The sequence below is a fragment of the Geotrypetes seraphini genome, chromosome 9 (assembly GCF_902459505.1).
Source record: "Geotrypetes seraphini chromosome 9, aGeoSer1.1, whole genome shotgun sequence".
Classification (NCBI taxonomy): domain Eukaryota; kingdom Metazoa; phylum Chordata; class Amphibia; order Gymnophiona; family Dermophiidae; genus Geotrypetes; species Geotrypetes seraphini.
In genome coordinates, this window is record NC_047092.1 from 29,091,971 (window position 1) to 29,116,373 (window position 24,403).

General features: G+C 40.8%; 1 protein-coding gene across 1 annotated transcript in view; it reads left to right on the forward strand.

Moving 5' to 3' along the window:
• Positions 1–24,403, forward strand: part of IQUB (IQ motif and ubiquitin domain containing) — a 79,875-nt gene that overhangs the window by 35,512 nt on the left and 19,960 nt on the right. Inside the window, exons 9-11 of the mRNA XM_033958053.1 lie at positions 5,736–5,906; positions 14,900–15,076; positions 17,770–18,018. Coding sequence (XP_033813944.1) covers positions 5,736–5,906; positions 14,900–15,076; positions 17,770–18,018 — 597 coding nt within the window. The remainder of the gene's footprint in view (positions 1–5,735; positions 5,907–14,899; positions 15,077–17,769; positions 18,019–24,403) is intronic.

Below are 24,403 nucleotides of genomic sequence, written 5' to 3' on the forward strand. Positions count from 1 at the left end.
AAATTTCTTAGCAAACTCTATATTTTATTTTTTCGCTTTCTTAAAATTTCTGTACTCTGTATTTTCTCTGACTATCTGAATATTGTAACTCGCTGAATGTCCAGCTCTCTTGAATGTAAACCGCCTAGAAGTCGCAAGATTGTGGCGGTATAGAAGAATAAAGTTATTATTATTATTGTATTCAATTTAGTTCCTTTTGCGTTGCCTACTTTTATTATTGTATTTTTACTGTGTGCTGAAAGTATAAGTAGATTTCTATAAATCAAAATATAAACTAAAAATCAACATAGATCTCCCAATATGGAGTATTCTAGGGGCTCCTTTTACTAAGGTGCGCTAGCAGTTTTAGCGCGCTTAGCACGCACTGCAATACAGCACGCGCTAAGTGCTAATGCCCCCATAGAGCTTGCATTAGTATTTTCCATTTAGCATGTGTTTAGCGCGTGCTAATCTTTAGCATGCGCTAAAACACTAGCGCACCTTAGGGCTCCTTTTACTAAGGTGCACTAGCATTTTTAGTGCACGCACAAGATTAGTGCGTGCTAGCTGAAAAATTACTGCCTGCTTAAAAGGAGGCGATAGCAGCTAACGGGCGCAGCGATTAAGCGTGCCCTAAGCACGCGCTAAAACCACTAGCGCGCCTTTGTAAAAGGAGCCCTTAGTAAAAGGAGAGCCCTAAGTGAATGGAAGATAACATTTTGTAGCCTCTTGCTTCCCTCATTTCTGATATTTTTTTAACCTAAGATTTGTGTTTAGTGTCTAGATTAGAATCTTCACTTGTACACCAATAATATATGGAAGAGAAATCTGTTAGAGGTTATGAAAAGCCCAGTATAATGAAGGAAAACTAAAGTAATGGCAGTGGTGAGGTTAGCGGTGATAATTTGCAGATACTCAAGAGGGTTGGCACTGTGTACCTACTGCATTAGTTTTCTTATCTTAGACCTCTATTCTTTTTGAAACCTGATATTACCGAAGCTCATAAAGCTAAAAAAAAAATACAAGTGGGGAAAGTATGTGGAGCGTGGCTCATGGAATTCTTTCCAAATCATCCACATGCAAAGGCATTTGTGCACGTTGGGAAGGGCGTTGGTAGGTATGTGTGTTTTGTATGTTGGCATGCACTGCATGTTTGCTGGAGAGGGTGCAGAGACGAGCAACGAAGCTAGTAAAGGGTATGGAGAAACTGGAATACAAGGATCGACTGAAGAGACTGGGATTGTTCTCCCTTGAGAAAAGGAGGCTGCGAGGGGATATGATCGAGACCTTCAAAATATTGAAAGGAATCGACAAAATAGAGTAGAAAAATTATTCACATTGTCCAACTTGACATGGACAAGAGAACACGGAATGAAGCTAAGGGGGGACAGATTCAGGACAAATATCAGGAAATTCAGCTTCACGCAGAGAGTGGTTGACACCTGGAATGCCCTCTCAGAGGAGGTTATTGCGGAATCGACCGTCCTAGGATTCAAATGCAAACTAGATGCACATCTCCTTACGAGAGGCATAGAGGGATATGGGTGACTAAAATTACGCCAGGTATACACTGGGCAGGGCCTCCTCGTGTGCGGATCACCGGACTTGATGGACCGAGGGTCTGATCCGGAGATGGTGCTTCTTATGTTCTTATGTTCATATGGTTGCTTTTATCCATAAACTTCTCATTCTTCATAAACCTATGCGAGCTTTAAGATCCTCTTCTCAGCACCTCCTTCATGTCCCATCATTAAAAATTATTAGCACACGTCGAGCAACCTCCTTCACCATTACTGTCCCTACGATATGGAATTCTTTACCTTTTCATATCAGGGCGGAAACAAATTTAAGTATAACTTAAAGACCTATCTATTTCTTGACGCATATGATACTTAAATACATCCAGAACTCAGTCAGAGCAACATAATAATTATGATCCCCCTCTTCCCTTTTGTGACTTCCCTTTCAAGTATTCTTTACTTTTAACTTTGTAGCTCCCCCTTTTCCCCCATTGTTTTCTGTCAGATTAAGGGCTCCTTTTACTAAGGTGCACTAGGGCTTTAACGCACGGAATAGCCCCACGCGCTAGGCCTTAATGCCAGCTTTGAGCTGGTTTTAGTTCTAGAAGTGTAGCATGCGGTGTAGTACGCGGTAATTTCCTGTGTGCGCTAAAAATGCTAGCGTACCTTAGTAAAAGGAGCCCTAAGTATTATCTGTGGGTTTAATTGTTTGTACTGTCTTCCCCTATTTTATTATAAATTGTAAAATGCTTAGAAGCTTGATTTGCGTTTAATCAAAATTTTAATAAACTTGAAACTTGATGTTTCTGTGGTCTGTGATCAGAAGAGGAATGAGAGATGCAATTCCTTAATGACAATATTACAGTGAATCAGTGTGTATAGACTGCAGCTGCTAGTCATTTTTCTCATAAAAATGGAATGCGATGTTTTTGGAGGGAGCTCATTTATCTTCCGCCTTCTGTCAGATGCAGAAACTTCACTTTTACAACACAGAAACTTTCTCTAGATTGCTCCCTCCCTTCTTGTGACTAGGACTGCCTTCCTGTACTCCCTTTCCATTGTTGGATCCTACTGATGAGGAGTGGCAAGGTGGTAGAGCTCTGTCTCGGCACCCAGAGGTTGTGGGATCTATCTCAGCGCTGCTCCTTGTGATCCTGGGCAAGTCACTTAATTCTCCATTGCCCCAGGTAGACCGCTCTGAATGTGTAACCACAAAAAGGCGGTATACAAGTCCCATCCCTTTTCCTTACAATGTCTGCGAGTAGTTACAAAGGAAATAGTCAGAACAGGCTTGCTCCAAAGAGGTGGTTGAGGGTGGGGAGGAAGAAAATTACAGATAAAGGTTTTAAATTGAGAAGAATGTCCAGACATATTACCTTTCTTTTCCTTTAAGGCACATATTTTAACATACTTGAGTCATACATTCATATAGTTCATTATCTTTTACCCTAGTAAACCTCTGTTCTTAACTTCTTCATAGGACCTCAGCAACACTACTCAAGGCTTAATCATTTTCATTGCCTTGAACTTTACGTGTCTAATCATCATTGGTCTTTCATTGACTGCTATATCATTTATGACTCTTTCATAAATTTTTTTTTATATATTTTATAGTTTTACTTAATTTAATGATCTTCAAATCTAGGAAGTTTCAGCCAACATGTTTCGCTTAACGCTTTTTCAAGGACACTTCCCAACATCACCGACGCCATCCAGTTCAAAACACTTGGGGCTCCTTTTACAAAGGTGCGTTAGGGCCTTAAGAACATAACATAAGAATTGCCACTGCTGAGTCAGACCAGTGGTCCATCATGCCCAGCAGTCTGCTCACGCGGCGGCCCTCTGGTCTAAGACCAGCACCCTAACTGAGACTAGCCCTACCAGCGCACGTTCTTGTTCAACAGAAACTTGTCTAACTTTGTCTTGAATCCTTGGAGGGTGTTTTCCCCTATAACAGCTTCTGGAAGGGCGTTCCAGCTTTCTACCACTCTCTGGGTGAAGAAGAACTTCCTTACGTTTGTACGGAATCTATCCCCTTTCAACTTTAGAGAGTGCCCTCTTGTTCTCCCTACCTTGGAGAGGGTGAACAACCTGTCCTTATCTACTAAGTCTTTCCCCTTCAGTACCTTGAATGTTTCGATCATGTCCCCTCTCAATCTCCTCTGTTCGAGAGAGAAGAGGCCCAGTTTCTCTAATCTTTCGCTGTACGGCAGCTCCTCCAGCCCCTTAACCATCTTAGTCGCTCTTCTCTGGACCCTTTCGAGTAGTGCCGTGTCCTTCTTCAGGTATGGCGACCAGTGCTGGACGCAGTACTCCAGGTGAGGGCGTACCATGGCCTGATACAGCGGCATGATAACCTTCTCTGATCTGTTCATGATCCCCTTCTTTATAATTCCTAGCATTCTGTTTGCCCTTTTTGCTGCCGCCGCACATTGTGTGGACGGCTTCATCGACTTGTCGATCAGAACTCCCAAGTCCCTTTCCTGTGAGGTCTCTCCAAGTACCGCCCCGGACATCCTGTATTCGTGCATGAGATTTTTGTTACCGACATGCATCACTTTACACTTATCCACGTTGAACCTCTTCTTCCATGTCGATGCCCATTCCTCAAGCTTGATTATGTCATGTTGCAGATCTTCGCAATCCCCCTGCATCCTTACTACTCTGAATAACTTCGTATCATCCGCAAATTTAATCACCTCGCTCGTCGTACCTATGTCCAGATCATTTATAAAGATGTTAAAGAGCACAGGTCCAAGCACCGAGCCCTGCGGCACCCCACTGGTGACGCTCTTCCAGTGCGAGTATTGTCCATTTACCCCCACTCTCTGTTTCCTATGCTCCAGCCAGTTTTTAATCCACGTGAGTATTTCACCCTCAGTTCCATGGCTTGCAATTTTCCGAAGAAGTCGTTCATGCGGAACCTTGTCGAACGCCTTCTGAAAATCCAGATATAATGCGTGGAATAGCATGCACGCTAGCAGCTACTGCTTCCTGTTGAGCAGGCGGTAGTTTTTCGGCTAGCACGCGCTAATCCGGTGCGTGCGCTAAAAACGCTAGTGCACCTTCATAAAAAGAGTCCTTGGTCTGGAAAGACCAAATCTCAAAGTCTTGGCCTGGAAAATGTTTGAGCTGGATGGCATCGGTGATGTTGGGAAATGTCCTTGAAAAAGTGAAACATGTTGGCTGAAACTTCACAGATCTGAAGATCATTAAATTAAGTAAAACTATAAAATATATAAAATTTTTATGAAAGAGGAAGAAAGAGTCATAAATAATATAGAAGTCGGTGAAAGACCGATGACGATTATACACGTAAAGCTCAAGACAATGAAAGTGATTATGGTAAGCCTTGAGTGGTGTCGCTGAGGTCCTGTGAAAAAGTTAAGAAGAAAGGTTCACTTGGCGGTAAAAGGTAATGAACTAAAAGACATATTACCTGTCATTCTACCCTTTAGACCAGGGGTGTCCAACCTTTTGGCTTCCCTGGGCTGCATTGGCCGAAAAAAAAGTTTTCTGAGGCCACACAAATGCGCAAATGCTGCAGCAAGTCAGAGGAGGGAGCTGGCAAGATGGTAAACACCCGGGGCCAGCAGAGGAAAACACTGCATTGCCCTCGACCGGGGCCGCACAAAATATTTCACGGGGCCTCATATATTTAGAGGGCCGTCTAGTAAGAAAACCCATGATAGAATAAATTATACTTTTTGGTGGGTGAATGTGTGCACTACGTACAGATATGAAAGAATTAATGGAGAGTGTAAGGGATTTAGTGAGGTTTTTAATAAAGTTTGGAGCCCATTGAATAAATTTGTAAAAATATAATAAAGTATATTTATCATATCTTTCCTTTGGTTCATTTATTTTTACACATCCAGGGGGGTGGGGGATTGGAAGGGAGGGAGTAAATATTGATAGCGACATTTGGGTAACTTTATTTTTCATTTGTATTATATATTAGGATATATTCTGCTATTATTATATGTAAGAAACTGAAATTATTGAATGATATATATGTTACCTGTACAGATATTAGTGTAATGTATGTAATACCTACTGTTCTTTCATTTGTATGACACTGTTTTTGATTAAAAGTCAATAAAGAATTTAAAAAAAAGAAACTTTCAACTTCTTTTCTTTTTAAATTATTTGAAATTTCATTAAATGTGTGTTTTATGTATTTTCATAAATTATATTTGATGATAAAAAATAACTATGATATCAATTTTTTTTAAGTGTTCCGAACCAAAGAGATGGATAGCATTTGATGGAAAATGCACTGAAATGTATACACAGTATACACTCCGTGCCCAGCATCTACAAGACATCTACATTAGTCTCAACATAAAATACCTGACATGTGATGAGAGACTGGATGTGCTTTTAACACTGAAACATACAATGAAGGTATAATTGTTTAGTATTTTTTGTATTTTCAACTTTAGGAAGCTGTTGTATATAGCAAGCTTGTTAATTGGCTGTAACACTTTTGGATATTCCTGGTTACTATTGATAATTATCAAGGATTATGGCTGCAGTCTGCATTACTAGTTAATACAATTGGGTTTTTTGTCTTTAATCCCTTAAATCCTTAATAATTATACCTGCCTCCATCCTAACCATTGGCAAACTGTCCGTGCAATACAAATAAAACTTGACAGCCTCAATAGAACTGATAGTTTGGTAGGGGCTACTCTAATAGCCGCAGTCACCTTTCCTTCCTCTCTGTAATTGAGCACATTGCCTCTGTGGCACATCCAGTTTTGTTAGACAAGTAAGCTCACCCTTTGAACCCAGATTTCACGTCTGCAGCAGTCTGTAGGGCCAATCTCCAGGACCTTAATGTTCATGTTGAATTTTGAATTGATATATTGATTTCTATACACACACATCTAATCTATCACAGCAATTTGGCACTATAATTGTCTTCAATATGACCAAGGGGCTCATTTTTGAAAAAGATAAAACATTAAAAATGTGGCATTAAGGGGGCAGATGGACATTTTTCTCGCCAAACTCTTCCATTTTGCTATTTTCAAAGCCCGTGTTCTAAATGGATTTCTCTGATGGTAGTTTGTAGTGCATCTAAATCTGAAGGGGGGGACGTGTTGAAGGCAGGGCAGGATTAACCAATAGGCCAAGTAGGCACATGCCTAGGGCCCGAAATGGTCAGGGGGGCCCGATGACGGAAGGCATCAACATTGTTTTTTCCAAACGGCGATGGGCCCCTCCAGCATCGATCAGCAACGTGGGCCCCCCCGATCAGCAATGGGGCCCCACCCTGATCGTCAACCCCCCCCCCATCGACAGAAAGTAAGACAAGCAAGCAACACGGGTAAGAAAGGCAACGGGAATTGTAATTGTGCAAGCGGTGCTGCTTGCCCAAAGCTTCCCTCTGACGCAGCTTCCTGTTTCCACCTGGGCGCAAGGTGGGGTGGGGCGGGGCAGAGGGCCCAGTGTACTTGTGTGCCTAGGGGCCCTCGACGAATTAATCTTGCCCTGGTTGAAGGCATAGTTTGAGTGGGACTAGAGCAGGGGTCTCAAAGTCCCTCCTTGAGGGCCACAATCCAGTTGGGTTTTCAGGATTTCCCCAATGAACATGCATGAGATCTATGTGCATGCACTGCTTTCAATGCATATTCATTGGGGAAATCCTGAAAACCCAACTGGATGTTTTTCTGCAATAATCAAACATTTTTGAAAATGTCCAGGGCACAATGTGAATGTTTTGGGGGGGGGGGGGGGTTCAGACTGTTTAAACAGTGAATAAGTGCCAAAAAGTCACCCAAACTGGAGATGACCACTGGAGGGATGAAGGAATGAACGCCTTCCCTACACTCCCCCAGTAGTCACTGACCCCCCCCCTCCCACCCCACAAAGATGCGAATGAAACAGTACAAGACTCAAGGTGAACAAAGCCATGGGATCAGACAATTTGCACCCAAGAGTGCTCAGAGAATTGAGCGATGTCCTGGCGAAACCGTTGGCTGAGCTTATCAATCTCTCCCTAAGTAAGGGGAAAGTTCCCCTGGACTGGAAATTAGCTAATGTCGTTCCTCTGCATAAAAAGGGTTGCAGGGCAGAGGCTGCGAATTATAGACCTGTGAGTCTCACATCAATAGTGTGCAAACTCATGGAAACACTAATTAAAAGCAAATTGGACACGATCTTGAATGAAGGGAATTTTCGGGATCCCAGTCAGCATGGATTCACCAAGGGTAGGTCCTGCCAATCCAATCTCATCAGCTTCTTTGACTGGGTAACAAGAAAGTTGTACTTGGGAGAGTCTTTGGACATTGTGTACCTGGACTTCAGTAAAGCTTTTGACAGTGTCCCACACCGCAGGCTGCTAAGCAAGATGGAATCGATGGGGTTAGGAGAGACACTAACTGCATGGGTCAATGATTGGCTGAGTGGCAGACTTCAGAGGGTGGTGGTTAATGGTACCCTCTCTAAAACATTGGAGGTGACCAGTGGAGTGCCGCAGGGCTCGGTCCTGGGTCCACTCCTTTTCAACATATTCATAGGGGATCTGACTCAAGGGCTTCAAGGTAAAATAACACTATTCGCCGATGACGCCAAACTATGTAATATAGTAAGTGAATGCAGTTTGCAGAATTATATGGCACAGGACCTGCTTACATTGGAAAGTTGGTCCTCAACCTGGCAGCTAGGCTTCAATGCTAAGAAATGTAAGGTCATGCACCTCGGAAGCGGAAATCCATGCAGGACGTACTTCTTTTTTTTTTTTTGTCTTATAATTTTTATTCATTTTCAAATTTTACATAAAGTGTACAAAATATTGAAATACAATTAATGAATACACAATATCACTTTTATATCTAATACATATTATTCTAAATATATTTTTATCCCTTCTCCCTCCCCCCACCCTTCTAGTATTTTCCAATCATATATTACATATTGTATATCATATTATATCATATTGTGTAAAAGTTGTTTTCATTACCCTCCCCTTCATGTGTGTCACAAAGAAGATATTGAAAAGAAGAAGAGAAATCTTACTAATTATTCATTACAATATTTTGTCAATGGCCCCCATATTTTTATAAATTTAGTATATGTCCCTCTTTGTATTGCTATTGCGCTTTCCATTTTGAATATATGACATATTGTATTCCACCAAAATGTATAATTTAGGTTACTATAATTCTTCCAATTGTTAGTTATATGCTGAATGGCAACCCCTGTCATGACTAATAAAAGTTTGTTATTTTCTGGTGAAATTTGACTTTTTTTCCTCATCATCATTCCAAATAACACTGTATCATATGATATTGCTATATGATTTTCCATCAATTTATTAATTTGTGGCCAAATTGCATTCCAAAAACTTTTAATGTAGGGACAATGATATATTAAATGATCCAACGTCCCAGGTTCCAGACTACAGTGCCAGCATCTATTAGACCTGGAACTATCTAATTTTTGCAAACGTGTAGGGGTCCAAAAAGCTCTATGTAATAAAAAGAACCAAGTTTGTCTCATAGATGCTGACACTGTACATCTCATTCTCCAAGACCAAATTAGTGGCCATTGAGATGCAGTAATTTTATGCTTAATCTCAATGCTCCAAATGTCTCTTAGACCATTTTTTGGTTTTTTATTCAAATATCCAGATATTAATTTATACCACAATGCGGCTTGATGCCCTAGGAAGTCTGCTTGAAAACATAAGAACTTTAAACTATATTGATTATTCAATGTTTTCCATTCAGGGAACCCAACCTGAATGGCCTGCTTCAATTGCAACCATTTAAAACTTTGTGTTTTACTAAGACCAAATCTATGTTGCAATTGTGAAAATTCCAGCAGTTTACCTTCTGAAATAACATCATCTAGAGATCTAATGCCTGCAATAATCCAGTTCTTCCAAAGGATTTGAGCTCCGCCAATTTTGATCTTGGAGTTTATCCATAAAGATTGATTAGTTGATTTGTTTATTGGGATAGGTGTTAATTTACTTATAAACCTCAATGTTTTCCAAGTATCCATTAATATTTTATTTTCTCTGTATCTTCTAGGTATGTTAATACTTGGAAGATGAACTAAATTTAGGGGAAACATAAGGCGCCATTCCAAATACAACCAATCTGGTGCATTATCTATAAGTTCTGGGAGGATCCAATACATACCCTGACGTAGAATATAGGCTCGATGGTACCTATAGAAATTTGGAAAATTTACCCCTCCCTCCTTAATTGATTTTTGCAAAGTTACTAAAGCTATTCTAGGTGTTTTACCAAGCCAAAGAAATTTTGTTAAATATGTTCTGCAGACTGTTTACTGTAATCGTTTTATATGCTGACTCTGCTTGTACTGCTATTTTATTGTTTGTTACATAAAACCAATAAACATTTTGAACTTAAAAAAAAAAAAATGCTATTAAGCTTTTTATAAAAGGACCCCTGAAAATAAATAGGTATCATACTCATTTGGTAACAAACTACAGGCAGCATCATCATTTTAATAGTTTGAACTCTCCCCCACCAAGAAATATGTAAAGGGTTCCATTGCTCACACAATTCCGTAACTTTTTTTAATACAAATTTTTCATTCTCTTTTACGGTATCTTCAATTGTATTTTTAACTTGAATGCCAAGATATTTAAATCCTTCTTCTTTCCATATAAACGGAAAAGCGTCAATCCTTTTACACAATGAACATTTAAAGGTATAATTTCAGATTTATTCCAATTAATTTTATAACCTGAAAATTTGCTAAACATATCAATTAATTCCAATAGACAAGATAAGGTAGACTCTGGATTTCTCAAATAAAGTAAAATATCATCTGCATAAGCCGAAATTTTATATTCCATATCAGAATATGGAATACCCTGTATCCCCCTTGCTTGCTGTATTGCTAACAATAAGGGTTCTAATACAACATCAAATAACAAAGGAGATAAAGGACAACCTTGTCTAACTCCCCTCTGCAATTGAAAACCATCAGATATCATATTATTAATATTTAATCTTGCAATCGGGAAGCTATACAAAGTTTTTACCATTTGTATAAATCCAGAACCTATACCAAACCATTCTAAAGCCTGATACATAAAATTCCATTCTACCCTATCAAACGCTTTTTCTGCATCCAAGGAAACTGTAAAAGCCGGTTCATCTATTTTTTTTGATAAATTTAACATATGAAACAATAATCTAGAGTTGTTAGAGGAATGTCTTTTAGCAACAAAACCCGTCTGATGCGTGTCTATAATATGTGGGAGAGCTTTGGCTAATCTCAAAGCCAAAATTTTCGCCAAAAGTTTATTATCCACATTTATTAAAGATATAGGCCTGTAGTTTGAAACCAAAGTAGGATCTTTATTTGGCTTAGGCAAAACAATTACTATTGATTCAGCCATAGTACCTTTAATATCACCTTTTATAAGTTGTGTCTGATATAAATTTAGTAAATATGGGGAAAGGACATTTTGAAATGTTTTATAAAATTCTACTGTATAACCATCACCACCTGGAGCGGATCCAACTCTAAGAGATCTCAACGCTGTTTCTAATTCTTTTAATGATATAGGTTCATCTAAACTCCGTTTTATATGATCAGGAATCTTAGGTCCATTAATAGAATCTAAAAAATTTTTACCATCTTTTTGTCTCTCCAAATAAGGCTCGGAAGAATACAGGTCCTTATAAAATTTTAGAAATTGTTTCAAGGTAAAATAACACTATTCACCGATGACGCCAAACTATGTAATATAGTAAGTGAATGCAGTTTGCAGAATTATATGGCACAGGACCTGCTTACATTGGAAAGTTGGTCCTCAACCTGGCAGCTAGGCTTCAATGCTAAGAAATGTAAGGTCATGCACCTCGGAAGCGGAAATCCATGCAGGACGTACTTCTTGAATGGAGAAACTTTAACTAGGATTTCAGCAGAACGAGATTTAGGAGTAATCATCAGTGCAGACATGAAAACTGCCAATCAAGTGGAGAAGGCTTCATCTAAGGCAAGGCAGATATTGGGTTGTATCAATAGAAGTTTCGTCAGCCGAAAGCCTGAAGTCATAATGCCATTGTACAGGGCCATGGTGAGACCTCATCTGGAGTACTGTGTGCAATTCTGGAGGCCACATTACAGTAAAGATGTGCGCAGAATTGAATTGGTTCAGCGGACGGCCACCAGGATGATCTTGGGGCTCAAGGGTCTCTCGTACGAAGAGAGACTGAACAAATTGCAGCTCTACACTCTCGAGGAACGTAGGGAGAGGGAAGACATGATCGAAACATTTAAGTACCTCACGGGACATGTCGAAGTGGAAGATGATATTTTCTTTCTCAAGGGACCCTCGGCCACAAGAGGGCACCCGCTTAAACTCAGGGGCGGAAAATTTCATGGCGACACCAGAAAGTATTTCTTCACAGAGAGAGTGGTTGATCATTGGAACAAGCTTCCAGTGCAGGTGATCGAGGCAGACAGCGTGCCAGACTTTAAGAATAAATGGGACACCCATGAGGGTCAAGATAAGGAAATTGGGTCATTAGGGCATATACAGGGGGTGGGTAAGCAGAGTGGGCAGACTTGATGGGCTGTAGCCCTTTTCTGCCGTCATCTTCTATGTTTCTATGTTTACCTGCCTGTATGATAGCTTCAGGTGTTATAGCTAGTTCTAGAAGCCCAGCCTAGTTTGGGTTTGGTTTATTTATATCCCGCTAGTGGGCAGTGTAGTCATCCATAGGTGTGGGGACTTAAACCCATATCCCACCCATATGGTGGAATATGTGAGCCTTTTAAAACCCACTCATATCCTAATTTACCTACATATAAGTGATGCCTACAGGCCTAAGGGCTGTTGGTGTAGTGTACAGTTGAATCCAGTGGGTTTTGGAGGAATCTCCGTACACTATAAGGGGGTTGTGGTGAGATGTGTAACTGGGCCTTTTTATAAGAAGTTCACTGCAGTGCTCCCTAAGGTGCCTCATTGCTCCACTGGGATTTGTGTGGCCAGTCTACTTGCATTTTTCTTTTGGACCTGTTTTATTAAAAAATGGTTCATCTGAGAAATGGTCATTTTCAAACAAAAAGATAACTTTTTCTGTTTCGAAAATGGTCATGTTCACTACCGGAGTTTTGTGTGTGTTCCACAAAAAGTCAAAACTCGAATTTGGACGTCATAACAAAAATGCCCCTCCACATGTATTCCTTGCATGGCATTTATAGGCATGATTTTATATACTGTGGACTCATGTGGCACATCTTAAATCTGGGTTCAGACTTTTCAGGAAAAATCTAGATGCTTACCAAAACTGGCAAGTGTTATCCTCTTTTATTAAAGAATGAAAAGTGCCATTAGTACTCGGACTTAAAATTTACACTACACAAATCAATGAATCAGGTTGTATTATAACTCCTATAGAGAACTAAAACGGCAAAGTTAAAAAAAACCCCCAAAACCTTCAATATCCAGACAGGGGGTTTCAGTCCTAGAACAATCATTACTGTTTGGTTCAGAAAAGGAGAGCTTTAAAATGAAACAATCTATGAGACAAACATGGTTTTTCTTATTGCATAGAACTTTTTGGACCCCTGTTCGTTTACAAAAGTTAGATAGTTCTAAGTCTAATAGATGCTGGCATTGTCATCTTGATATAGGGACACTGGATCATCTGTTGTTCTATTGTCCTTTAATATTCAAGTTCTGGAAGTCGATATGGGGACAGATTAATGCTATACTTGAGGCATCGATTCCTTTGACATATGAGGCAGTCATATGTGGGACGATGTTATATCTTATCATGACCGGGGTAGCCATACAAATGGTTACGCGCAACTGGAAGAACTGGGATCGCCTGAACTTTAATTTTTGGTGGGCAAATTTATGTTTAATTTGTAGATTTGAAAAAAATGAACGCAGATATAATGGGTCATACTAAGAGATTTAAGTTAATCTGGGGCCCTTTGATATCTTTTGTGGATGCGTTGTAATTGTGTTTTTCTTTGATCCTGTTGGTATATTGCACCCACACCCAAGGGGGGGGAGGAGGGGAGAGGGATATTTATGTCATGGTTTTATTCTCTTGCAAGGTATTGGTTGGGTGGGGTTTTTGTTTTTTTGTTGTGGGGTTTTGAGTGATTATAAATGCATATATGATTGATGTTGTTTGTGTAGATAACTTTGGAAAATCAATAAAGATTTAAACAGAAACAATCAGTTGAGAAAGGCAGATAAAATTTAAAATTAACAATGATATGAATTAGGATTAATTTACTGAATAAATTGAAAATACTTGGGAGCTTTTCTGACTCTCTAACGGTGGTGAAATGATTTTGTTCTCATTATATTAGTTAAATTATCCTTCCATCTCTCAAAATTATCAATACTTTAAGAATTAATAATTTCGCTGTCACTGCGCCTACCCTATGGAACTCACTGCCTCATCATTTACGGATGGAATCTTCAATAAAGCAGTTTAAGGCAAACCTCAAAACTTTTTTATTTAAGGATGCCTTTTCAGGATAAAAACGTCCTTTTCAGGATTAAACTACGACAGTCTCCCTACCTACCTTGTGTTTTTACCCTTAATGTTCTCTGTACTTAAAATATTAGAGTTCTTCCCTCCTTCCCTCCTGTGTGTAGTCAACTTACGTGCTCCCTGTCCAACCCCTATTAGATTAACACTGTCTTGTTTTTAATATTTTAATACTAAACGTTTTGTTTTATAAACTTTTATTTTTTTTATTGCTGTACACCGCTTAGAAATTTGAATAAGCGGTATAAAAACATTTTAATAAACTTGAAACTTGAAACTTCATGCAATTAAAATTGTGCATTCAAGTTTTTTTTAAATCACCTCTGTCAAAATGAGACCAACTTGACGGTAGTGAGTTTTTGTAGAACTTTTCCAAACTGTTCTTGGAGAAACCTGTCAGTTAAGTTCAGTTACTGATTTATTGGCATTTTGTGATTGCATCATGGAGCTGTATTACCATACATAATATGCAATAAATCATATGGAGTTTATAATTACTAATTATAAAATAATTCTTCTCGTAACCAGTGGTGTGTATCACTTCTAAATTCTATCACACATTATATTCACTGCTGGAATGAGCAAGGCAACCTTCTGAATTGTGCTATCTGTGCTAGAAGATTTCTCTCTGGAATTTTAAGAGCTGCTGCTAGCTCACTTTTATCTGCAGTTAACATGTTCAGAATAGAGTGCATCTTCTTGTAAGAGATTTTCCTCTAAAAGCTTTTTTTATTTCACAGTTTGATGTGAGCACATCTCTGTTTGCACACACATTTTATTTCTCATATCACCTAAAATCTATTCACATCAAATAAGGTTTAATACTTTTTACAGAACATCTGATAGTTGTAGCATGCTTTTTTTCCCCCCTCTCTTTGTGTATAGGAATATGATTGCAAGTTATCTCAAGATATTATTGAATTAATTGACAGAGAAGCCGATCTTATGATGAGAGGCGTGAAGGACTGTAACCTGGAAGGACTAAGAAAAAGAATATCCACTCTTTTCTTAGAATACATAAAGACTCCTCTTTTCAATCCTGAAGTTGCCAGAGTACTTAAGGTATATTGTTCTCTGTATTTGATATTATAAGAACAGTTTTCAGAAGCCATTTACTCCAGCAAATTTGCTCTCTGAAAATTGACACTTTGCTCTGGAAATAACATGAGTAGATTTGAAAATAAAATTCATATGTGTTATATTCTTCTCCATACGACATAAACTCCCAATATCTCTTCGACAGATCTCCTCTTACTTCCGCTTCTGGAGGACCCTAAAGACATATCTCTTCTCTTATAAGATAAGATGACTCTAGCCAATATATCTGCTTCTATTGATCTCTATCATTTCATTAACTGTTCCTACTGTTAAATGCTGTACAAAGTATTTTGTTAGCTGCATTGAATCCTTGTTGAAAACCAACCTAAAAGTATGCATGTTAATATGTGTGTTTACTTTTAGGCGAGTAACACACCACCCTTAAAAAGCAAACACAAATCTCAGGAGGTACATTTTCCCATGATATTTTTCAAATAGACACGGCCACTGAACTGATTGTGGCAAGGGAATCTCCCTGCTGTGATCAATTTAGCGGCCGCAGCAGGGAACCCATCCCCTCACAAAGTAGGCTGGTAGGAGGGATGCCCAGTCCCTCCTGCCTGAGCCTCCAAAGCCCCACTCCCGAATGTCTGCGGCAGGAGGAGTGGCTAATTCCTGCTGCCGCCATCACCCGAAGATCACCAACAGGAGATATCCCCAGTCTTTCCTGCTGGAACCCCCCAGAAAGCTTGCCCCCACCCGGATCCCCCCATACCTTTTACTTGTAGGCCAGCCGGAGGGATGCTTACTTCCTTCAGCTGCAGGCACGCCTCCACAGAATGCACCAGGGAGGAGTCTAAGGCCCTGATTGGCCTTAGGTGTCTGGGCCAACCGGAATCTTAGGCCTCCCTCCCAGTGCATTCTGGGATGCACTGGGAGTGGCCTAAGATTCCGATTGGCCAGATCCCTTAGGCCACCCTCCATGGGAGTAGGGGTGGGGTTTCCAGCAGGAGGCCTGGGCATCCTTCCTGCTGTTGATCTTCAGGGGGTGGGGTGGGGGGGTTCTGGCAGGAGGGACTGGGCATCCTTCCTGCTGGCTGTCTTCATGGCTGGGGGGGTTTCCTGCTGCGGCTGTTGAGAGGATTGCAGCAGGGAGATTCCCTTGCCGTGATCAGCTCATTGGCAACACGATTCTCTAACCGGTGCCTGTGACATGGACGGCAATTACAGAATTGGGGTGGTTAGGCACATGATTCTATATAAGATGCCCGTGTGCAATTCTCAAAAGTTGCTTAGGTGGCTGCTGAGACTGGGCGTCTTATAAGAATCTGGCCCCAAGTGTGCTACAGTTAAGAAATAATAAATCATGATTAATCTCTGTTAGGAAGAATTGTTAATGCTTTGTCAGAGGATTTATGTTTGGTTTTACCAGTTAAGATTAAGGTATGCTTAAGTCTTTTTATCATGACTATAAACTGAGAAAATTCTTTATAAACTATAACAAAAATGACAATGAGAATTTATGTTACTGTATACAGTACTCCCCCGATATTTTCGGGGTTCTGTTCCAGGGCAGGCGGACAGCAGAAGACTCATCTTGTAGATGGTGCACCACGGCTGCTGGAACATTTAAAATAACAGTGACCCTTGGGGTGGGATGCAGGTATGGGGGAGTCTGGAGCTGAAGAGGTCGTCCCGCTGGGGAGGAAGGAAGGAAGGAAGGAAGGAACGAACATATACAACACACCAAAGATTTAAAATTATAGCCGCCAGAAAAGGAGATAAGGTGGGGGAGCCAAAACATCGCCAGTTTTTGGGAAGGCCACGGTCCCCCCTCCCATTCCAACTCTTATGAGTCAGACACAAAGGCTGTATATTAATCAGATATTTAGGTTTATTCATTAAAGATGGTAACTGATAAAAAGACAGCACTTATATCTGGGGAGAGAAATATTCCCTCGGACCTCCTGTCTTTCTCTCGAGGGGTGCGGCTTCCAGGTAATCACAATTATACTTTCTCTGACATCACATTAGCATAATTATCATATTTTTCATAGCACATGATCACATGATCAGTTCTTAGCCAAGAATTAACAGTAGAAACACTTTGGCATTACTTCCTCTTTCATGTGTAACTTTAAAGCTACTTATCTCTCATCTGTCAAAATTAGGAAAAAGTGCATGTAGAAACTGGGTTTCTTTTCTGTGAATATATTTTCTGGTTCTCAAACCAGTGCTTGGGTTACACTCAGCCAGTCTGTTTTTCAGGATATCCACAGCGAATATGCATGAGAGTGATTTGATGCACTGCCTCCTTTGTATGCAAATCTATCTCATGTGTATTCATTGAGGATATCTTGTGAACCACTGTTTTATTGGAAATACAATTGAGAATGGCATTTATGTACATTCTTTCATTTCCTTGAGCAGAACATGCTTCCAGAATATGTAGGTAGTTGTATGCATGTTATGGAAGAGTGCATGTAATTTTATTTGCATCGAGAATGAACTGTTTTCATACGGCCTCTTTCTAAAGATAAGAATGTTTATACCTGTGGGAATGGCTGTGAATGTCACCCTCTCAATAGTATGAAAATTACATTAATTTTGTGTTTATCTTTTCACGTTATACGTTTATAGTTTCACTTTATAACTTTATAGTTAATGAATTACCTTTTTCTAAGGAATGCTAATAGGCTTTTTTAAAATTTGTATAGGTTCCTCAGAATCCAGCTGTGCTGCGTAAAAATATTTTCCGTTGTAGAAGTTGCAAAAATTACTTGACATCTACTGATTTCCCTGTATCGGCGCATGCAAACACTATTGATAGGTGTCGCAAGTGTTGCAGACTAAATAATGAAGCTCATCGAAGAGAAGACTTTTCAAAGTACACATATTTGCTCACTCACCTTCGAAAATCTGAAGCTGATTTCATGGATGATGCTAGAATTGTATTCTTACTTCAGGTATAGTAGGAAAAGATTGTTTTGAATAAACTGATAATAAGAGAAGGATAATACTTCCAAATATCTGCTACAGGGCTGCTGACCCAAGTGAATTCCTTGAATCATATATGGAAATTGCTTTGCATCATATACAGCAAAGAATATAATAATCATTTTTAGTGTCTCTTATAGTTTAGTCACAATGGGAACAGGAAAGATTCTTGCAAGATGAAGCATCCTATAGCACTTGTTCTCTCTTCTCTAGTTCTCTCTTGTTCCTCCTTTAATCTGCTTTACATGACCACATTTGTACAGATCCCATTTTAGTTTAGAATATACTTATTTTGACAAAATTGCTTATAATTTAAAGCAGATCCTCCCTCAATACTTGTTGAAGCTAAAACTATATGCTTTGATCTTGGAATTTCAGTCTACTCTGACAGCTTTCTGATAATACCTTTAGGGCATCAGGGAATACTTAAGAGCTCTCTTTCCTTTTTCAATGCAAGTGTGGTTGAACTCATTACACCAAGTGCAAGTTCTAGTTTATTTGATATGCTGCCCATAATCAAGTATCTAAGCAGTTTACAAATCATTAAAAGGTAAAGGAGAAAAACAAAACCAACATAATTTGTACAACAAACATGACAAAGTGGGAACAGAGGAAAGGAAAGGATGCAGTGTCAAAAGGGGAATGCTTAGGGAGGATAGGTACAGATGGGGCAGCAATTGGGTTGGGAATTACAGATGCTGCATGGGCTGGGGGATTGGAAAGGACAGATGGGACAGCAGTCACATCCAGACTCCAGGATATGTTGGAAGAGGGTTATGGAAAGCCATAGATAAATAGTATGTATTGAGCAGGGATTTGAAGAATCAGGTCCATTGTATAGGAAGAGACTGTTCCAGAGAGTGGGAGCAGAAGCTAGAAACATAACGGCAGACAAAGGCCAAGTGACCCATCCAGTCTGCCCATCCACAGCATTCGCTATCTCCTCCTCTCCCTAAGAGATCCCATGTGCCTGTCCCATGCTTTCTTGAATTTAGACAGTCTTTGTCTCTACCACCTCTACTGGGAAACTCTTCTCTACCATCCTTTCTGTAAAAAAGTATTTCTTTAGATTACTCCTGAGCCTATCACCTCTTAATTTTATCCTATGCCCTCTCATTCTGGAGCTTTCTTTCAAATGAAAGAGATTTGCTCATGTGCATTTATCATATCTTTCGCCTTTCCTCCAAAGTATAAATATTGAGATCTTTAAGTCCATCCCCATATACCTTACGATGAAGACCACTGACCATTTTAGTAGCCCTCCTCTGGACTGGCTCCATCCTGTTAATATATTTTAGGTGCAGTCTCCAGAACTGTGCACAATATTCTAACTGATGTCTCACCAGAGCCTTATACAGAGGCATCAATACCTCCTTTTTCCTACTGGCCATACCTCTCCCTATGTACCCTAGCATCCTCCTAGCTTTCACCATTGCATTTTCAGCCTGTTTGGCCACTTTTAGATCACATTCTATCACATTCAAGTCTCGCTCCTCTTTTGTACATGAAAGTTCTTTACCCCCTAAACTATACTGTTCCCTTGGGTTTTTGTAGCCCAGAGGCATGATCTTGCATTTCTTAGCATTAAATTTTAGCTGCCAAATTTCAGACCATTCTTCGAGCTTTGCTAGGTTCTTCCTCATGTTGTTCACAACATCAAAGTTGTCTACTAGATTGCAGATTTTGGCATCACCTTCAAAGAGGCAAATCATACCTGACAGCCCTTCAGGAATAACGATTACAAAAATGTTAAAAAGAACAAGCCCAAAAGCCGAACCTTGTGGCACACTACTGGTAACATCTGTTGACCACTACCCTCTGTCATCTTCTATTGAACCAGTTCCTGACCCATGTTCGTCAATTTGGGGCCTATCCCAAGGGCACTCAGTTTATTTATTAGTTACCTGTGTGGAACATTGTCAAAGGCTTTGCTAAAGTCTAAATACACCACATTTAGCGTTCTCCCTCTATCCAATTCTCTGGTCACCCAGTCAAAGAAATTGATCAGGTTTGTCTGACAAGAGCTGCCTCTAGTAAATCCATGTTGTTTCAGATCCTGTAATCCATAGGATTCCAGAAACGTCACTATTCTCTGTTTTAAAAGGGTTTCCATTAATTTACTTAACCATAGAGGTCAGACTTACTTGCCTGTAGTTCCCTCTTCTTCTGTACTTTCATTTTTGTGGAGAGGGACCAGTTCTGCCCTTCTCCAGTCCTCAGGTACCACTCCTAATTCTAGAGAAGCATTGAAAAGGTCAACCAGTGGAGCTTCAGTACCGTCTGATATACACCATCTGGCCCCATCGTTTTTTCTACCTTTAATTTAGCTAGCTGCTCAAGAATACAACCATCTGAAAATTGATCAGGGTCTACCACACCTCAAGCCCTATTTGCTTTTGTTTTCTGTCCCGCTCCTGGTGCTTCAGATGTGAACACAGAAAAGAAATACTGTATTTATTAAGCAATTTAGCCTATCTTTATCAGCTTCTACATATTTCTCCCCTTCACCCTTGAGTTTCACAATTCCACTTTTGCACTTCTTCCTATCACTAATATAGCTAAAAAATGTCCCCCTGTTTTACCAAGTAACCTCAAAACAAACCTGAAGGTAAGTTGGAATAACAAGTAGGTATTACTGGGAAGAGTGACACAGAAACAGAAAATCATGATGGCAGATAAAGGCCAAATGGCCATCTAGTCTGCCCATCTGCAGTAACCATTATCTCTTCCTCTCTCTATGAGATCCCATGAGCCTATCCCAGGCTTTCTTGCATTCAGGCACAGTCTCTGTCTCCATCACCTCTTCCGGGAGACTGTTCCATGCATCTACCACCCTTTCTGTAAAAAAGTATTTCCTTAGATTACTTCTGAGCCTGTCACCTCTTAACTTCATCCTATGCCCTCTCGTTCCAGAATTTCCTTTCAAATTAAAAGAGATGACTCTTGCACATTTATGCCACGTAGGTATTTAAACGTGTCTGTCATATCTCCCCATATTTAAGTTTGTCCCCATACGTCTTATGATGACCATGCACCATTTTAGTAGCCTTCCTCTGGACCGACTCCATCCTTTTTATATCTTTTTGAGGTTGCGGCCTTCAGAATTGTACATAATATTCTAAATGCAATCTCACCAAAGTCTTATACAGGAGCATCAATACCTCCTTTTTCCTACTGGCCATATCTCTTCCTATGTACCCTAGCAGACTTCTAGCTTTTGCTGTCACCTTTTCAATCTGTTTGGCCACCTTAAGATCATCACATACAATCACACCCAAGTCCTGCTCATCTGTCGTGCACGTAAGCTCTTCATAATAGAGAAAAGGGATGGGTAAACTAGCAAGGAATAAAAGTGGACCTGAGTCTTGAATCTGGTGACAGTGTTAAAACCTTAAAAGGGATCTTGTACGCCATGACGAGCCAATGTTCAGAGAATAGGATTAGTGAAATATATGATCAAGCTTCTTATCTCCGAAAAGGAGTTTGACAGCAGTAAGTTTTTATAACTTTTGGCCTATGGTTCTGAGCGAATAACAAGGATTACAGTACTCTAGTTAGAGATTACAAGAGCCAAATTAAGAGTATAGAGAAAAGAATGTGTAAGCATGTGGCATATTAAAGCGATCTATTCAAAATGAAAAAGCATCTAAAGACAATATGTGAAATATGGATACAAAAGTTTAAGCCACTATCTAGTGTGACACCCAAGACTCTAACAGAATTAGAGAATGACATGGGGAAAACTTCTTTCCCCGTCACTGCCCCGTCCCCGGACCACCATCCTCTTTACCGCCCCGTCCCCACCGTCTCCTTCATCGTCCCGTCTCCATCTCTGACGTCCCCTTCACTGTCCCCATTGTCCCTTTCACCGCCCTGTCCCCGTCCAGCGTCTTCTCCTCTCCATCCCCCCACCCCCAGCACCCTTCACGCAGTCCAGCAGCTCCCTCCCGCCGGCCAGCGGTGCATTTCCCTCCCTCCCTCCCTCCCTTTCCCTTACCTTCTCTTGTGGTGAAACTGGCAATTTGTATAAGGCTATGTGCTGTATTACAGCCGGAGCCTCGAAGTCACGTCGGGTTGCCTGCTAGAAAAGTCTCCTCCGATGCAACTGGAAACAGGAAGTTGCGTCAGAGGAGATTTTTCCAGCAGGCAACGCGATGCAACTTCAAGGCTCCGGCTGTAATACAGCGCATAGCCTTATAGAAATCGCCAGTTTCTACAAGAGAAGGTAAGGGAAAAGGAGAGAGGGAGGGAGGGAGATGCATGGCCGGCCGGCCGGCGGGAGAGAGGGGGATGCCGGATCAAATGCTCGTTCACTGTGCGTGCTAACCATTCACTGCTCCACGGGGAGGTGAATGGCCTTGTCCCCGATCTCACGGTGACCTTTTTTTTGGTCACTGTTTTGGCGGGTTACTCGTGGCTAGCCGCGGGTAACAACAACCGTGACATTCTCTACACAGAATCCTTAAGTAGGAACATGGTATCACTACTGATCTATATTAGGAGAAGATAATTGCTTCTAATTTAGCTGCGTTTAGCCTCAGCTGGTTCTGGAGGAACTAGTCTATAATCTTATCTAGTTTTTCAGAAACAAGGGAAATATCAGTCAGTGAGTCAAGTGGACAGAGCATCTGGATATCATCCACATAAAGAAGGAGAAGTCTAATGATTGGCGTAGCAGTGTGAGGGGAATGAGTAAAAACATTGACAATATAGGTCTCCTAATAAGAGAACGTCTTGGGATGATTTCCCTGGGCACCCTAATTCCTTTTATTCAAAAATGTAACGCTGTCTGGAAAAAAATGCTTTCTAGTGCAATAGGCACATCATTCTGGAGCAGATGGGTTGTGAACTTCTGATCATGAGATCCTGTGTAGAGAGCCTCATTTACATTTTTATGCTCTACCACCCTTCTCTCTAGGCTGTCCTGTAATTCCTCAGTATTCCTTTCTACACCTGAGATGGTGAAAGCCTGTCTGTTCTGCTTGTGTTTTTTAAATTTAATTTCAAGTTTTTAAAATCTGGTTGTGAGGTTTTTCAGTGCTGCAAAGGCTCCCGATTTAGGGTCATCTCTAGCTGCAGAGAACCCATGCTCTGAGGGCAGTAGTCTGTAGCCAAGAGGCAGCCTGCTTGGCCAGTCTACGTTAACAGTCTGAGAGCTCAACGACCATTCCCTTGGGAGCAAGGCCTGCTCCAGGTTTTGTCTGCAGAGAGCTTGTGCGCAGGCTGAGTAGCCCCCATGGCAGTTTTTCATCAGGATCGGGTGCTGACTGCATTTCCTCCCTTAACTTTGCGTGTGAGTTCTGGTGAAGATTGAGGTCTAAGTCTGGCCTGTTGGACTGAGGGCAGTCTGAAAAAGCAAGACAGAAGTTCTCTGGTTGTAGTTTTAGCTGTTATGTAGCTTCCAGCACCAGCATGGCCCAGTGAGCAAGGCTGTGACAGCCTATGAGAAAAATAGGGGGGAGGGTCTGTAAAAGTGAATTCTAAAGGTTTCTGGGGCTAGGGCCAGGTTCCCCCACCTCTAATATCATAGACTCTGTAATTTTTGACCCCTTATTTAGCTCCCATGGGCTGTTTTTGAGCTAAAATCGCTGCTGCGGTGGCCATCTTAGATTTCCAGATTTTAAAATAAAAGCTTTCTGCTTCAGATCATCTCAATTTGGCTCAAAATTGGTCTAGATGGACACCTCAGGCCAGGATACCAAGGATTTACCAGATTTACGCTGGCTGGCTGAAGACTGTCCATGTTCCACATGCTGCACGGCAAAGGGGAGGGGGAATGGAGCCACTGGCTTAGCCTACTTTAGTCCCTTTGGAGATATGGGATCCCTGTTGGATTGAGTTCCAGGCTAGAAATCCCGGCTGGAGCTGGGAAATGGCGAAAGGGTATCCCTGGTAAAGTGCTGCTATGTGTCTACCATGAGACCCCAAAATGGACCAAAGGAGTGCCTGCCAGAGCATCTGGGCATCCTAGTCTGGCCTTTGCTCCAGAATTTATAAGTATGATGTACAAAGCATACCTAAATTACACTGACCCCTTGGGGTTGCAACGGTGGTGGTGCAATGGGTTATTATTCCCTCTAAGGATGCATTTTCCCCAAGGCAGAGCCATGCAAAAGATGCGGGGGTATAGTCGACTGGGATGAAGTGAATTTGTTATCTATGCCTTTACTGTCCTGGTTTGGGTCTTCTGTATTAGGAGACTCGGTATCACGCCTGGGAGAGTCTGGTTCCAACCAGGTGGCAGCCCTGGATCTCAGAGAGGACCCAACTGTGCACAGGCTATTCAAGCCATCAGCGCTTTTGGAGATTATTATGGAGTCTTTCCAAGAAATAAAAATAGAGCCCTCACAGGCC